This window comes from Batrachochytrium dendrobatidis (assembly GCF_000203795.2).
Source record: "Batrachochytrium dendrobatidis JAM81 unplaced genomic scaffold BATDEscaffold_1, whole genome shotgun sequence".
NCBI classification, from domain to species: Eukaryota; Fungi; Chytridiomycota; class Chytridiomycetes; order Rhizophydiales; genus Batrachochytrium; species Batrachochytrium dendrobatidis.
Window position 1 is genome coordinate 2,110,443 of NW_006281099.1, and position 16,376 is coordinate 2,126,818.

The window sequence follows — 16,376 nt, forward strand, 5'->3', positions numbered from 1 at the left end:
TAAGTTTAGATGATTGGTCAATAGACGAATCTGATCCCCAACAGTCAACAAGGTGGGTTAGCAATCCAACAAAAAATGTTTTCAAAAAGGAAATTATTACAGCCGTACTCACGTAATATAAAACACTATTCTACAATCTGCTTTAAAATAAGCAATGCACTCATTTAATTGTTTTATACAATAAGCACGAATACCAGTATATTTTGTTAACGAGTCTAAAGGACACAATGTTTAATACACTTGGCGGAATTATCACTCTGTAAAACTAGCTGCCTATCATGTGCTTGGCATATTTATTGTGTTCTATTTTAGGCGAGTACGGCCAAAACAGCAGATACTTGGGCAATAGCAGGTAACCAAGTTGTCCATTACATATATAAAAAGTACCGGAATATTCCCCACACTTGATTCTAAATTCACGACTTTGATTTAAACCTTAATTCAGGTGCACTTGCTATTGAATTCATTGGAACTCATACATTGAGTGTTGAATTGTACAAGGTTTAAAAATGATTGCTAAGATAAAATTGAAAACAGTATAGAATGGTGAATGACATGATTACTTTGAACCCTATCTCAATCATCCGCGCTTTCAATATCAATAGGCATCATTTCACAAGATCAGCGAGGCTCAAAGTATGCGTTACGAGTTGGGTCACATTGAAAAAAGGTTCAAACTTGTTTCAACGATGGTTAGAACTGTCGCTATCACATCGGCTGCATTATAGATTATATATGGAAATTGATCAAAGTTTATCAGCTTGTTTGTACCATTTCTCATAAAGCCGATCTAATTCATCACAAATGCATTGATCCTTTGAAAACTTACAATTCGCGCAGTTCTGGAAGTTCATATACCTGTGCCGGAATTTCTCTGCTGATGGAATTTCCGTCAATGCAGAGTTGCATTAGTTTAACCATTTGACCAAACTCCTTGGGTAGCTTTCCAGAAAGCCTGTTGTGATCCAAACGACTAGATAAAAAGATAAATTGAGCCGGCAAGCACTTATACACCACCTGTATGGTCATCGCAACTCATCTACTTACAGCCACTTCATCTCAACCAAATTCCCAAATTCTTTAGGAATTGGCCCAGTAAAGGAATTCTTATGCAATGATCTACATATTAAAAACCATGTGCAGACAAGTCAATTTGCCAATTGTACTAAAATTGGTAAAAACATAAAGGGATAGCAACTCCAAGACACATACAGCTGTTCAAGCTTGACTAGTTTTCCTATTTCCTTTGGAATCGGACCATCAAAATAGTTGACACCGAAATCGCTGATTAAAATAAAAAGATTAATTCGGCACTCACAAGTGAAACCTACATGGCCAAGAAACACTTACAGGCGAGTTAAATTAACCAGTTTACCAATTTCTTTTGGAATCTGCCCATTCAAGCCACTACGATGTAATGCTCTAATGGAAACGCAACATTTGGCAAAATTACAATGCATCAATAAAAGTTTTGGTCAGCCTCGAGTAAGATCAGTAGAAAGTAGCCATTAGGCTTTAAATAGCAGCTACAAAGTATAGACTCACAGTTCAGTAAGATCAGTCAAACGCAGCAGATTTGCATGGAGAGGGCGACTGATGTTACTCAATGGAAATCGACTGAAAATCATTCATTAGCTTAGTTACTTTCTGATAAAACTCAACCTCTCCTATCATAATCGAGTCTATCAAGAGTACAGTGAACACGTCTATTTCACAGCTTGGATATATACTCACATGACACTTAAATGCCCATTCTCATGCCATTCCAATGACGGTTTGATCGAAAAGTTTTTGCATGTTGGATCCCACACATCAACAGCGTCACAAACTCGATTAGCAAGTCTAGAGGCAGTGACACCATGCTTTTGGATCCAAAAAGGAAACGCTTGATTGAGGATCTGAAACTCGCGAGTATTTATAGCTGAAAGGGCTGTCAATGAACCGGTACCAGACAAAGCCGACTGAACCGATGCCGTCGTTCCTTTAGGTGCTACACTTGATGAAGCAGTCTCTGCAGTCGAGACTGATTTTCCAGATAAAGGTGCTGTAGTAGTGCATTCAACAGAGGACGATGTATGGGCAGGAACCTTGACTACAGTGGCATAGTTTAAGGGTGTTTTTAAAGCCAACCCGCCTTCTTCTTTATACTTGTCAACAGCTCTTATTTCTTCCTGGTCAGTGTTGATATCTAAGACAAAAATAGGCGACTCAGCTTGAAAATAAAATACAGATTTAAAACTTGTTTAAACCAAAAACATTCAATGCAACCAAATTTCCTGAAAACAAACCAAAAATCTCATCGTACCTTTTATAGTGGTATCCGTATCATTAGACGAATGAATCAAAGGAGGGGAATGGCATACAAGGTTATTCTGGATAGCATCGTGTAGAAAAGACGACGAAGATGCTGGATAGGTAGAAAAAACATTGTCCTCGAAATTGGACGACAAAAAGGATACATTCTCCGAGTGCGATTTATAACGACGAACGCTCTCGATAGCTTCGTCGTGCATCGAAAGCTTGGAGATATCAGTGAGAGAATGGAATCTACCTCTTAGACCTGCTGTTCCTGAATGACCAAGAAGAGATGATGACTGAGCCGGTTGCTGAAATCCAGAACGGGATGTCGAGTATCTATTTGAAAAAGGAGCACTAACACTAGATAAACTAATTCGATTAAAAGAAGGAGACGATGCAGGCACCAATCTAGCAAAAGTGCTTAAAGTGCCCAAAGCGCCACTATTCAGATAACCTGCTGCTATCCAATCCAGATTCTGACAGATCCACTTGAAAGTAGGACGCATTAATGGGTCTTGAGTCCAACAACGCTGCATGACGTTCCAAATGGCATCGGGCACATTTACAGGGCGATAAGGCCTTTCACCATTGTTCATCCAGCCTTGAACTATATGCTCGTGAATTTGCTCGTAAAAAGGAACCAACCCTGTCTGTACTTCATAACAGGTCATCGCAAAGGAAAATACATCCAGAGAAGGAACAGGACTATAGTTGCGAACATACTGCTCAGGTGCCATCCATCGGATTGAATCTGGCGGCAGTGGAGTAAGTCTCTTGGGTGACGCAAGTCCAAAATTAGAGACCAAAACTTCGTCATGAAGGCCTATTTTGTAAGCATTACAAACACATCAACACGCGAAATGAGGCAGTCGAAACGGATCAGAAACAATCACTATTTTGACGACATGGCAAAAATAAAAGGTACCTATAAAGATGTTCGCGGCTCTAAGATCGCCATGGACAATGGGCTGTGGCAATGAATGCAAGTATTTTACTCCGTTTGCTATTCCAACAATATACTCACTACGAGTGACCACATCCATCATTGGGCTTCTTTCAAGAAGGGATGCCAAATTTGCATATGTGACAGGTGTTACTAATTGAGGGATATCAGAGTTTAGACACAAGCCAAATAATTTTAAAATGTTTGGATGGTTTAGAGATTGCCATTGATCTGCCTCGCACTCTAATTGTGCAGCAGCTTCGCGGCTCTTGACGGGCAAAATGGTAGTTACTTGGACTTCATGACCATTCCACACAGCTCTATACGTGGATGACAGCTGTTCTTTAGTGGTAGGAGAATCCGTGGCGGAAAACACTATTTTTTGAATATCGTTACTACTAATAGACCATGAGTGATGCTCTGATAAGCCACGACCTGTAGATTGTTTAATACGATCAGCCAATGTGCAGAATTCTACACGCAGAGCACCTGCAACATCAAGTGGAAGTAGATCTAGATCAAACAAAGCCAGATCGTACAGAGTCTCCATACGTCTACAGACATGCATGTCAACCCAAGTCAAGATTGAATAGTGAGAAATCAAATGATACAGTTAATAAAAGTGAAGACCAAGCAGATGAAATCAAGCCAAAATCAAGTAATGGACTGCATACTGATCTTCAATACGCTCGCTAGTCAAATAATATAGAACATTTGCCAGCTCCTCCAAATCAGTGCGAGACGCCATAGAAACAATGTGTGGTTCAAGATGTAGTGATAGATCCATAGACTGTTGGAAAAGCACAAATTAATTTTAGCAATGATTAGTCAAGGACGGTATGGTTTGCCGATAAATCAACTTTAGTTTCAGAAAGCAGGTTAAAGGATATAAATTGGGTACAAAAGATAAGCTTTTGATGAAAAGCAGTATAACACAGTGAATCCAAGATTCAACACACTGATGGCATGCAGACATTAGACAATGGCAACATCAGACTTACTTTGGAGAGAGTTAGCAGCACCTGATCAAAGATCTCGAGCTGTTCCGCCACAACACGGGCATTCAGGAATTGGCGTAGAGTGTTCTTGGTAGCATGAGATGAGAAGAAGAGTTGGACACTCGCAAGAAAGGCTGGCAAGCATTGCAAGGTTCTGTTTGTAGCAACCGAGTGGGAGCGGTGCTGATGCAGAGCAGTTAGAACTGCGGCTAATCTATTACAGAATGTTTGGAGTGCTCTAAAATTACTGCGGATGTCGGTCATTTCAGCAGTAATGGATCGCTTGATATGAGCAAAATCGTCGAGTTCAAAAGACATGGAATGAGCATCTGAAGAGCCATTCATGGTGGTGGCTATAGAAAGACTGTGTAAAAGAGAGTCCATAGTCTTTTGACTACTAGTAGGAGAAGCAAGGCTTGCAGTGCTAGCAAGAGTGACTCCAAGAGAACCCAGCATTGACGACAACAATTGGTCTAGATAGACAGTCGGTGATGCAGTAGATCGTGCACTATGTGGGAAGGTAAGAAACTAAACAGCAAGACAGTAGGGCCCAAATATCTAACCCAATGGTAACCCGTTGACAGTTGAAGGCAAGAACAGGAAGCTTGTCAAATTTGGATCAAGCAAAGCTGCTTTCTTTCTTTTGAAATGCGGGTCTGACTGGCTGCAGTCAGAATGGATAGGAATGAGATCGTCAGTGTCTTTAAAGTCTGCAGTTGTATATCACCTACAAGTATTCACTGCAAACTCTAGTGTAGGATCGACCGTCTGTAGTTCAAAGTAGAAGCAGGGTCAAGGGTCGCTGGGTGGAATAAGCAATTCACATGGAATGCAACGTTATGCCGTAAGGGACCGGAATAGGGAACTTGGTTGTGGATGAATACTTTATCTGACAGTATTGACGATCATGATTCTATCCTTGATAGCCATTGCTGCCATTGCTGCTCATCGAAAAGCTAGACAGTCTGTTCATGTTGCTACTAGCAATCCTATTGAATCTCATTGGGATGCTCTCCCACTCATTGTTCGAGACAGAATACTGCTGTTTGCAGGACCATTGACTCTATTCCTGAATGGAAGACTGCCATCATGCGAAGAGAACCCATTACAGGCAAATGCCATTGCCCGATCGGTATGGCAGGATGCATTCTCACTTGAGTGGGTGGGTGATTATGATCTACTGCCAGACACTCGGTGGTCTATGGAGTCACTGCAGGCAGACCTGCTGTTAGTCAAGAGCAGACAGACTTACTGTTGCTTACTAAAGATATTCCCAACAGCTCTCCATTCATTGCTGTTGGATGTGCCCATGAGGCTTCTATGGTTGGATTTGCTGGATCTGTCCGATACATCCACCACCGGCCACGACTCTCCTCTGTACACGACTTCTCTGAGTGCTGCTTCCAATGGCCGCTTGAAGCTACTTGAGCACCTGTTCACTACTGCAATCGCCAACCATGACTGCAGTCCATCGCAACCATCAACTCTACTGTCCATTGATCACTTCAAGGCTGCTGCTGCGTCCAATCACACAGACACTCTTGCGTTTCTATACAGCATCGACTCCACAATTGCAGACCCATCACTCATACTGGCTCATGCTTCCTGTTACGGATCTCTTGATGTCACCCAATGGATTAGTGAAAAGTACTCGGTAGACTACTCGCTGGCAATGACTAATGCTGCCCGACACGGACAGCTATCTGTTGTCCGTTGGCTGCACTCTCAGTCATCAACCACTATAAGCATGGCAATTATCACTCAAGCCATAGACATTGCTGCTCAGGTCGGACACTTGGATATTATTCAGTTTTTATTCCTTAATTACCCAGGCTCTACATGCACTTCTGCTGCTACAGATGCTGCTGCATCCAATGGATTCTTGGATATTGTCATCTTTCTTCACTCAAACTTCCCCAATGTTACGTTTACCACACTAGCAATGGATGGTGCTGCCGCTAATGGTCACATTGATATTGTCAAATTTTTACACAAACACAGAGCCGATATTGCATGCACAACTCATGCTATGGATGCTGCTGCTGCTTTGGGGCGGCTCGATCTGGTTCAATTTTTGCATGAAAATCGCTTCGAAGGATGCACTCCCGCCGCAATGGATGCTGCTGCTGGTGCAAACCACGTTTCTATGCTGCAATGGCTTCACGATAATCGATCTGAAGGTTGCACAACTCACGCTATGGAGTTTGCTGCTGCATCGGGTTCCATTGAAGCTTTGGAATGGCTACAGTCAAATCGCTTGGAGGGATGCACCACTCGCACCATGGATCATGCTGCTAGCACTGGCCAATTGAGTGCGGTACATTGGTTGCATGAGTTTCGTACAGAAGGCTGTACTACTGATGCAATTGACAATGCTGCTCGTGGCGGTTATATTGATATCGTAAGATTTTTGGTCGAACACCGATCTGAAGGTTTCACTCTCACTGCTCTCGAAGCCATCCCTGACCAAGTACCTGATATCCCTACTCTCTTGAGTGACTATATTCATTTATGTAAAGACTTGGTCAACAATGATCATGCTATCCAAGCAGCAGAAACAAATTCACATTTGATACAGATTTAAATTTTGGCCTAGACCAACACTGCTGTTTGCTTTACTAGATTGTATTTGCTTCATCCTATACAACCATATAGTGTTTGTGTGGGTTCAGATTCACACATTCTGACTCTTGAAAATGTTTACTAGACACTGTTCATATCAAAGTATCAGATGAGCCATTTTAAAATCGGTATTTTATTTTGCTGAAATAAATCATTTATTTTGAATTGTATAATTCTTGCAAGATTAAATGTACTTTTAGAACACTTGAAAGACATGGCATGTATTGTTTTTTCCAATTCGTCTATATGTATCGTTGATAAGACTAGACATGTTGATTTGGCACAATTTGAAAGATGTATTGTGTACAGCCATTTCAATAAAAGCTTAAAACACGTTCAAGTTGCAAAAGTGGTTTTTTCAAAACCCACTTTGATAGGTGCTGGCATGCTATCTGACTCTTGGGGATCAGTGAGACACGACTGTGACTGTTCAGCAGAATGAATATCGGTAAATACAGAACATTCAATTCCCTCATCCAATTGCTTATCGGCCATAATGGGCTCAGATACAATGCAATTTTCCTTGATTTCAACCATCATTGGATTCGTACACAAGTCAATGTCAGTTCTTGCTTTCAATCTTGGTAAAAGGCAGTCTATTTACCTCCTTGCTCAAAATAACTGTATCCAAAGTTTCTGGTGCCTTATCCTGATCAGGACTCTGAATTGGCCGACTCTTGACCAAAATCTTTCTATATGATTTTGATCTTGGCATGTTGTCAATTCGATCAAGCTGTTCTTTTGTGCGTTTCCTTTTAAATCTGAGCAGCTGCTTGCATGATTCAGGCAAATATTCCTCTTCGTCACTTGAATGGCCTTGCTTTGATTTTTTTTGTCGGGGTTTCTGTAAATATCACATATCGAGTTTATGACAGTCATCAAGTTAATGTCATTTAAGATTACGGGTTAAAAATCTCTGCCACTTGCATTGATTTAAAAAATACATACAATCATGGGCTTTTCCCTGCCAATTGGTCTGGCCACTACTTTCTGTGCAGGTTTGGGTAATACTCGAAACATAATAGCCCATAACAAAACACGATTCTATCAAATACAAAATAAATAAGCACTGGGTGATCTAACTAGTCAAGAGTATATGTCCAATTTGGCAACAATACTACTCACATGTACTATGATTGGATTAGATAGGATATGAAGCATAAGCTCAACTAAAATAGGTTTCTTGCATCGAATATTCACTGTCAACATATCGGAAAGAATATATAAGCCTTCTAGTGTCCACTCATCCAAACGCTCTTCCATGGAATTGACAATATTCTAGCATCATTTATAAATACATGGAAATCCAAGGGAGTCATGTCACACATGCATTCCATGCATAGAATAAATTAGTAGAGTGCATAAACTGCCATATCAGTACTAGGTAACTTACATTATCGGATACATCAAATCCACTATATTCCAGAATCTCTTGATAATACGTTGTGACAACCTTGGTATTACAATACACTGCATTAGATCAACTTGCAGCAAGCAATAAACTGATAAAAAACTAGTTAAAATTCAAAACTGAAACGGCTATACACACCGGCGTGGACCCATGGAGTAGGTGATGTAAATTTCGAATAAATACTTGACATGATATTACGGAATTTAGATTCTGCACAACTGGATAGTAAAATTGCATATAAAAATGAGTCGAATGTAAATATATTCAATGATATACAATTTAAGCTTCTTACACGTGCTAATATCGCCCAGCATCCATACTTTTGGTTGCTGTATTATAGTTCAAACAAAACAATAAGCAGTTGAAATGATATCCATCAAGGTACTTGTCAAAAATCATGAACATACCTGGAGCAGTTTCCCCTGAGACCGTTTTGACGCTACTGTTTTTGTAGCTGTTGCAATAGAAGCAGAATCTGGTTTATTTGGCTGTTTTTGGTCAGAAGTGATTGATTCTGAGTCGGATAATTTTGAATCAGTCGCCTGGATTGCTTTTAAACCTTTTTTAGCAGTCGTCCTACCTAGTCTTTTTTTGACTGTTAATATCTTATAAGCTGGACCAGACTGTTTAAATGAATTTGTCGCAGAGTTTATCAGATCTGGAGTTGAATCAAGCTGGTTTGGGGGATATTTATGCTTTGATCTGTAGATATTTTTCTTTTTTGCTGCAGGCTTTGGGAAGTTTTTTGTTGGGATATCTTTTAATACTGATCCATTGCAAGAAAGACTATTATCTACAATGAAATCTACTGGATCAGCATGTGTTGAAACCACGGCTGCTACTGGTTTGGATTCTAATAATGGTGCTGCTAGATCCTGAGCATGCACAAACGAGTCCAAAGTTTTTTCAGGCTCCAGGTGTTCTGGTTGTCGAATGGTAAGAGTATCAGTAGTAGTTTTCAATTGAGTTGCCTGGGTAAAGTCTGATGCTGGAATTGCACAAGCTGTTTGGGAAGCTTCTTCTGTAGATATAGTTGTATATTGAAATACTGAAGACGATGCTGATACTAATAAGGGCTCACTCATCCCATTATAAGACATGTGTCCATCATAAACAAGCGAACTAGCTTTTGCTACATATCCTTCCAGCATGGTCGTCTCTTCCATAAAGGTTTCAAGGAATGTTGTAGGATTATGGACTACAGGTGGTGAATCTGTGCACATATCGTAGTTATACGAACATGTTTCATTAGCCTGATCCTCATTATCCATCACGATAATCTAGTGTCGACAAAAACCAATAATGCTAATTGACAATTGCTGAGTAGCAAGTCCAAGTTTCACTGGAGCATCATTATAAAGAAATTTTGGAAATTTTGGACCAAATAATCAAAAATGGATCCGAGTTGATTTCGGGTCGGTGCTAGACATAAGAAACAGCCATTTCGCATGATATACTTATCTAATTGGTGAATTAAAAAATGGTCACAGCTTGAAATATCTGATCAATTTAAACCCTTGACTCAAAGTAAAGCTTTATTATAGTCATTTACAGTGCCTTGTAGAAGTTTACAATCGCATCCATCAGCATGTCAGGGGTTGGCCGTGTGGCAACGGCAGATACACAAAGTCCAACAGAACACGCATGATCAGCAGTAGTTTTACCTATACAAGCAATATGAACATGTGGTATACGATGCATTGCAATCAGTCCGTGTTGCAATACAACATCGATCCCAGATGGACTGAAAAATACTAGCCAGATCTCTCGAAGGTCAAAATCTGGTCTCTTGACGGATGCAATATTTGAAAACAAGTCCGAGACGTGATACTCCAAATGCTCAAGGACATCTTCGCGACCTTTCATCTCATACACCTTGATGCACTGAAGCGGGATTAGAGCACTTTGTAGTTGTACAGACAATACGTCTCTGGTTTTATCTCCAACAAAAAATGTCCAAGGTCGAGTGCAAGCTTTCTGGACATTTTCTAGAGATCCGTGCATTGTTACTAAATCCGATACTATAAGTTTGGCCAGCTCTGCTGCATTTCCAGTAGATTCGCCTATTGGATGAAACCCAATGGATCGCAAAGGAATGCTTGTTGATGCTCCTACTGAATAGACTGGCATTTTAAACCACTCAGGGTCTATATAATCAGTTTAATAAAATACAGATTAAACGTAAACACATGTCATTAAAGGAAATTGAATCAATCCATCTTACTCATGTCTATGATGTCAACTTTTACCGAGTGATATCGAGGCAGTTTGTAAGTAGTGACAAACAGCCAATGCAGCATTTTTGCTAGTGAAAATTAACCCCATTGTAGATGCTGGATTCTTGAGTACACTGGCCAAGCTGCAAGTATTACAAAACGATGACTGTAGCACTGGTACAAAAAAACACTGAAATCCATGGTTAGAAAAGGCAATCTGGTATGGATCGATGGTTAGGTTGCTGGATTGAATAGCAGTGTTTTGTGATGCAGTATCTTTGAATAACACAGCAAGTCTCTGCATGATATTTGGAGTTGAATTTGATGATTCTAAAGCTTATTTTTGAAACTATTAGTGCAGCAGTAGCTATGATGTGATGTCGGATTGAATGTAACTCGCAAAGTTTACTCGTCTTTGTGATCATTTTTGTATGAAAAACAAATGTTTACATCTCTATCCGACACATTTACATCCTTGACACTTGCTCAATCTTCTTTGTACAAACCAAACATTACGATGTTAAGTGATTGACATGGGAACAACATCTGCATTACCGAGACATGCAATCTTATTTTCTTTGACTAGATCGCAAACATATCCGAGTTTTTAGGATACAGAATGAGTTTATATAAACTCTATAGGTGGAGCGTCAAAGCCCTTGTGTCAGAGCAAAATCAATACCAAGCTCAGCAAGTAGCTGTTGTTGCACGAAACAGAGCAAGTTTTATATTTAATCAAGAGATCAGCAGACAATCTACTGATATTTACCAAAAAAAACACTACCAAACCCGATTATACATAAAAGTGTGATTGAATGAATTATATGCAAGTACCGTCCCAAATACAACACTGATGATGATGGCTGCTGGTATTTTTCATACATCTTTCCATTCTCATGCCCTTTGTTACTAACTGCGAAAATTTCAAACTTGTGATTTGGGGAAATCAGTCTTGGGTAAATCTGTCATGGCTTCTCATCCAGACTCATGGAATGTGTGTTAAAGCTTACCATTCTGCACCTGCAATCAACAATAAAAACAAAGTATTGCAATACAACACTAGTACTGCTGCTCTCTTGAGTGGTTTCAGAGACCCAACTATTTGTAGAAAATTCTTTCACCATTACTAAAAAACACGCAATGGATTATTGGACCAATATTGAAAAACATGTCCGATTGGATGCTGAGCCTATGCAGGACATGATGCCCATCAACTTGCATTCGTCCGAGTCTTTGGTTGCTGATGAGGTCAACACTCAGTTAAGAACGTAAGTAAATATCTCGGGATATCGTATGATTGTACACTCTAGGCAGTGGTTGGTGCACACCTCGTTGGCTTATACGGCAACTTGTCTTACGGCAGGTTGCCGCACTGGTGTATCGCCTGCTGTAGACATTTTTGCTTTGTATAGTTCATGTTTGGAAAGATGATCTAGGAGAGTACTTTGAGCAGCAATACCAGTGTGAACCAAGTATTATTTCCCTGGCCTTGCGCCGTTCAAGCGCTAGTTGTTTTTTGAGCTTGTTTAGCTGCTTCATCTTGCCTATCAAGCAAGGAGGGAAGCATGAAAGATAGACTTGCCACTCTGCTTTCATTTATAATGATGCATCATATGTATTGGCTTTTCTATCAACTATGCATGGATGCTCTCTAGGCTTTTCTCGTATTTTGCATTGTTGCTAACAATATGCCGCTTGATGTCTCATGTTATTACACCAATTTACATGTCTTTAGTATGGGAATGCGAGTTCGCAAAGGTATGGATTCGATATGTGTACACAAGCATTTGGTTAGAGTTAAATCTGCAATCCTATATTGCATGTATTAAACCATCCCAATCTCTAACAAATTTGTCATCTTTTTATACTAGTTATTGCCGGTGGGTACCAGATTACCAAGAAGCCAACGATGCCCATCTATACTCATGAACAGGGACATCAGGTACTGCCAGTGAACATTCAGCCAACCATCGCGCAGCGTGTCGATCTGGCTGCTGCGAATGACAAGCGCCAGCGCAACCTTGACGAGTTTTTTACCAGGAAACAATAAAGTTGTCCAACTGTCGATGACACTCGGATACTTTTGCCTGCAGAGTTGCTATTTCCTTATGGATTTCTTCTGTGTAGCTACTTTGATCCGTTTCGTTTACTATGGGCATAGTTTAGTCAAGGAGCTGGTTTGATGCCAATATCATTTTACTGTTCATTTTCAATTCAAACCATCAGCCATTCTAAAATTTTCGTATGTTGAATAAAATACGATTCATGGATTCTTGTTTGTACTTGTGTGCGAGTTAGACTAGAGTGAGATATTAAACTTGACCAAGATGGATTGCATCAGTGAAGGATAGAAGCCTGCATTTCAACCCATACTCATTGCTAAAAAGGTATCCACTTTCCCTTTTTGTATGCAAAAGGCAGGAGCAACCCAAGATCCACAGCTACATTGAGTTCCTGCTAGATGATATGAGCCAATTTTAGAATCACACTTGGGACAAGCAAGACGGCCTTCGATCGTTGATGTATCCAATACTGCTTGATTCCATGTATCAACTGTGTCTTGACTAACAAAATAGGTTGTGCAGGTCTCTATCGATCCAGGCTTTCCTCCCGTATAAGATTTTGTTCGTTTAAAGTAGGAAAAGGCTTGCTGTCCTGTTCCAGGCTGATGCTCCAACACTTGGTCCAAAGTAGCCAATTGCAATCTGGAATCAAAAAGGTTGATTACTACTTGCTATCATGGAATGTGACCAACAAAATGGGCAAATATCCCAAAAGGTTTGACAAGACTCGGATTCTTTCAAATACCTGCATTTCCTGCATCTTAGTTGGGTAGTCTGTTTTGATTGCTCATGTGTTGAAACTGGATGACTGGATTGGCTTTGGACAAGTGTGACTGGCAAGTCTGCTATGTTCTCACCAACACTAGTACGTAATGCACTCATAATACACCAAAAAACTCGATTGAAATGGGATAAAGCTGAATCGAAAATACAATCTCATGCATACTTTGTCGATCTAATTTTATTCATTGATCTTGGATAAGCCATCATTCAGATTTGATAAATAATATATATTTGTACAAGGTGTTGAGCGCATTATAAAGACTGGTAGCCAAGCATAGCTCGATTCAATGTTCAAAGGTGGTATAACACGAGCAAGTCTAGCCAACTGGGAATGCATCTGGACGAGTCAATAGCCAGGAGAAAACGATAGACTGGCCAAGATCTTGTGTATTAATGGTGGAGATGGTTGTTCCTGCTGGGAAATTAGCTGAGTAGATTGCTGTGATATATGTTGATTTGATGCTGCATTAACAGTGTTACAATGGCAATGCGGGTGTACTCTCATGCTGAGAATGGTGGCAGCAGTGGGTATCATTTCAAGATGAGTTGGTTAACGAGTGGATCAGTAGCAATACTATGGAATGAAAATAAGACCTACCAGATCCAACTGCTATTTATACGAAATTCCAAGAATGCCAAGTCTAATTGTCAAGATGTTGATTGGATCAAATATGTCGTCAGTCCTGTGAGTGAGCCAGATGTTCGACTTGGCAAAGATTTGAGCCAATTGGCGAAATACTTTCATTTACAGCCACAATGTAATTGCTTGATCATTCGAGTCAAGCATCATCCATACAACATGTGCTTCTCCGTTTGTGTAGTACCCTATCCAATGACCACTTGTTTTCAAATGCAACTAGACAATGGATTTATTGTACAGCCATATTCACATGAGATGGAACACTACTTTGCAGTCACTGCATCTATTTTACTCGAGGATAAACAATGCTAGATATTCGCTGTGCTTTTCCTATTAGAATTGATTCGTATCCAATAGATATTCTCAATTCTTCCAAACACAACATCCATGGTATGATGCTCACAAACTATAGTTTAAACTGAAACTGTCCTTTTTACATAGCCATACATTGCGATTGCCAGATTCATACATCTTAATCCTGATATTGGTGTTGTTTTTCTATTCTCGATAATACTTGGTATCCTAAAATCTCGCGATGTATCTGCACATCTCATGGATGCAACTGTTGTTTTCATGCCAGTCACCAGGAAACTAGTCAACTAAAGAGCTCAAAAAACAATGCTATCCAGTAAATTGACACCCATCATTCCATGAGATTGGCCGTTTATTATACACTGATACTCTTATTTAGGGTTTCATTTTTCATGGATACGTCTGTAATTCAACTGCTTGCAGTAAATGATGCAGCTCGGTGATTGATTTTTCGTCGAATTCTTCAGCTGTTTCGTGCGATTGACTCTGCTGATCCTGCTTGAGTGAGGTATCTGTGATCATGTTGTGATCATGACTATCACACACATCATGCATACAAGGATCTGCATGGTCATGTTCGTGGTGATTCTCGGAGTGATCGTGTTCTGCATGTTGGTTTGAATCTACATGTTTCGGCTTCGAGTCTTTTGAAGAACTATGCTCCTGGTGGTCATGATGTTTATGCTCCTGGTGGTCATGATGTTTATGCTCCTGGTGGTCATGATGTTCATGTCCATGCTCATGTCCATGGTGGTTATGGTGTTTATGCTCATGTCCATGATGTTCATGTTCATGATGCCCATGTTCATGATCATCCGTAGTATGGTGTAAATTCTCTGCTGCGATACGATGCAAACGACCATACCCAACATCACATCCAAGCCTAGATTTAATTGTTAATACCCAAAATAATTTGACATAAATCTCCATTATATCTAGAAAGCTACTCATACAATCCTTCGCCATCCCAGTCGTTATTGGGAACAATTAATACCTCTCGTATCGAATCAGAATCAGAATTATAAACATAGAGCTGCAGTGGAATGTTGGCATGTTTTTTGACTAGATTGTAAAAATCGTCCTTTTCTTCTAAAGTTGTATTGGGTGTGCCAATAATATAATCTGATTTTTCTCGAAGACCAGCAATTTCTGCAGGAGAGTTGGCATGTCTGAAGTTTAAAATAGTAGACAGTGGTAAAATAAACAGCTATTAAGATACACTATCGAGACCATAAATATGCACATACACTTCAATAATATGCCAAATGTGGTCATGAACATCGCCAAAATCGCAAAATCGAACACTGCATCCAAGGATCCCATAATCATTTTTTTCCGGAACAACTGTCACATCTATATAGTGTACAAGGCAAGTTGGTTAAAGTAATTCAACAAATCCCATGCATAATTAGACTATTCACGTAGACTCACTTCTGGCACCCAATGTCTTTGAACTATACACGACCAAATTGACAGGTTTTCCAATGTTACTTCGAAGTTGGCTTGCTAAAACAATAGGCTCTCGATCCTACAAAATATTTGAAAAGATTAGATCTTGCCAAGAATCACCCCACCTTTAAAACGCAGCACTTACAAGCCGTCTACATAGAATATAATGAGTTAGTTTTATTGAAAATCATGTATCAAAAGTCATGATTCCAAGTAGACATTCGTACATACAGTCCATTAACATGGGTAATATAATCAAAAAATATTTCCAACCCAGCCTTTGATGCAGGACTGTTGGGCACCACCTAAACATCAGTCGATTGGTGAATAAAGTATACATCAAGTAGGACAAATCAAGTAAACAACTATAACTAGCCTGCATAACATGGTATCCATGAGTCTCTCCAGACATATCTTGGTCATCGGTACTTTGGCCAGAACCCATTCTCAGATAAACTCAATGCAGAACTGTTGAGCCGCCAACATCAAGAAAACAAGTTTGATTTCATCACAAATAAATCACGTGAGTGGGCTGCAGTTGACTAGATATCAACTGCAGTAGTTGGAATACATCGAATGGAATAGACAGCGCTTTGAAGAGTTAATAATAGCTGATCGTTATGGAAAGATATTTGTTATTT

General features: G+C 39.8%; 7 protein-coding genes across 7 annotated transcripts; 3 read left to right on the forward strand and 4 right to left on the reverse strand.

Moving 5' to 3' along the window:
* Positions 1-425: 425 nt before the first annotated feature.
* BATDEDRAFT_34101 (uncharacterized protein) lies at positions 426-4,821 on the reverse strand. Its single transcript, XM_006675687.1, has 10 exons — positions 4,243-4,821; positions 3,916-4,031; positions 3,224-3,795; positions 2,306-3,121; positions 1,735-2,212; positions 1,351-1,422; positions 1,213-1,284; positions 1,048-1,119; positions 830-973; positions 426-717 (listed from the first exon to the last, which is right to left on the reverse strand). Exons 1-10 carry the CDS (start codon positions 4,693-4,695, stop codon positions 684-686), a joined length of 2,829 nt encoding a protein of 942 aa, XP_006675750.1. The 5' UTR covers positions 4,696-4,821; the 3' UTR covers positions 426-683.
* A 325-nt stretch (positions 4,822-5,146) lies between these two features.
* BATDEDRAFT_84834 (uncharacterized protein) lies at positions 5,147-7,026 on the forward strand (the record flags this gene model as incomplete). The annotated part of the gene is made up of 1 exon (XM_006675985.1): positions 5,147-7,026. The coding sequence occupies one exon, from the start codon at positions 5,147-5,149 to the stop codon at positions 6,821-6,823; it is 1,677 nt and encodes a 558-aa protein (XP_006676048.1). The 3' UTR covers positions 6,824-7,026.
* Positions 7,027-7,197: 171 nt separating this feature from the next.
* On the reverse strand, positions 7,198-9,543 carry BATDEDRAFT_21853 (uncharacterized protein; the record flags this gene model as incomplete). Its single annotated transcript, XM_006675335.1, has 8 exons — positions 7,198-7,383; positions 7,466-7,705; positions 7,810-7,905; positions 7,987-8,139; positions 8,255-8,331; positions 8,411-8,490; positions 8,549-8,601; positions 8,680-9,543. 8 exons carry the CDS (start codon positions 9,541-9,543, stop codon positions 7,198-7,200), a joined length of 1,749 nt encoding a protein of 582 aa, XP_006675398.1.
* Positions 9,544-9,820: 277 nt separating this feature from the next.
* On the reverse strand, positions 9,821-10,867 carry BATDEDRAFT_84835 (uroporphyrinogen-III synthase HEM4; the record flags this gene model as incomplete). The annotated part of the gene is made up of 2 exons (XM_006676272.1): positions 10,522-10,867; positions 9,821-10,419 (listed from the first exon to the last, which is right to left on the reverse strand). The coding sequence occupies exons 1-2, from the start codon at positions 10,790-10,792 to the stop codon at positions 9,821-9,823; spliced, it is 870 nt and encodes a 289-aa protein (XP_006676335.1). The 5' UTR covers positions 10,793-10,867.
* A 761-nt stretch (positions 10,868-11,628) lies between these two features.
* BATDEDRAFT_84836 (uncharacterized protein) lies at positions 11,629-12,758 on the forward strand (the record flags this gene model as incomplete). Its single annotated transcript, XM_006675986.1, has 3 exons — positions 11,629-11,756; positions 12,224-12,246; positions 12,360-12,758. The coding sequence occupies 3 exons, from the start codon at positions 11,629-11,631 to the stop codon at positions 12,536-12,538; spliced, it is 330 nt and encodes a 109-aa protein (XP_006676049.1). The 3' UTR covers positions 12,539-12,758.
* A 1,057-nt stretch (positions 12,759-13,815) lies between these two features.
* BATDEDRAFT_21856 (uncharacterized protein) lies at positions 13,816-14,286 on the forward strand (the record flags this gene model as incomplete). Its single annotated transcript, XM_006675336.1, has 2 exons — positions 13,816-14,092; positions 14,195-14,286. The coding sequence occupies 2 exons, from the start codon at positions 13,816-13,818 to the stop codon at positions 14,284-14,286; spliced, it is 369 nt and encodes a 122-aa protein (XP_006675399.1).
* A 351-nt stretch (positions 14,287-14,637) lies between these two features.
* Positions 14,638-16,180, reverse strand: BATDEDRAFT_84837 (uncharacterized protein; the record flags this gene model as incomplete). Its single annotated transcript, XM_006676273.1, has 7 exons — positions 14,638-15,169; positions 15,240-15,455; positions 15,534-15,639; positions 15,718-15,814; positions 15,881-15,887; positions 15,967-16,040; positions 16,121-16,180. The coding sequence occupies 7 exons, from the start codon at positions 16,178-16,180 to the stop codon at positions 14,677-14,679; spliced, it is 1,053 nt and encodes a 350-aa protein (XP_006676336.1). The 3' UTR covers positions 14,638-14,676.
* Between the last annotated feature and the right edge of the window lie 196 nt (positions 16,181-16,376).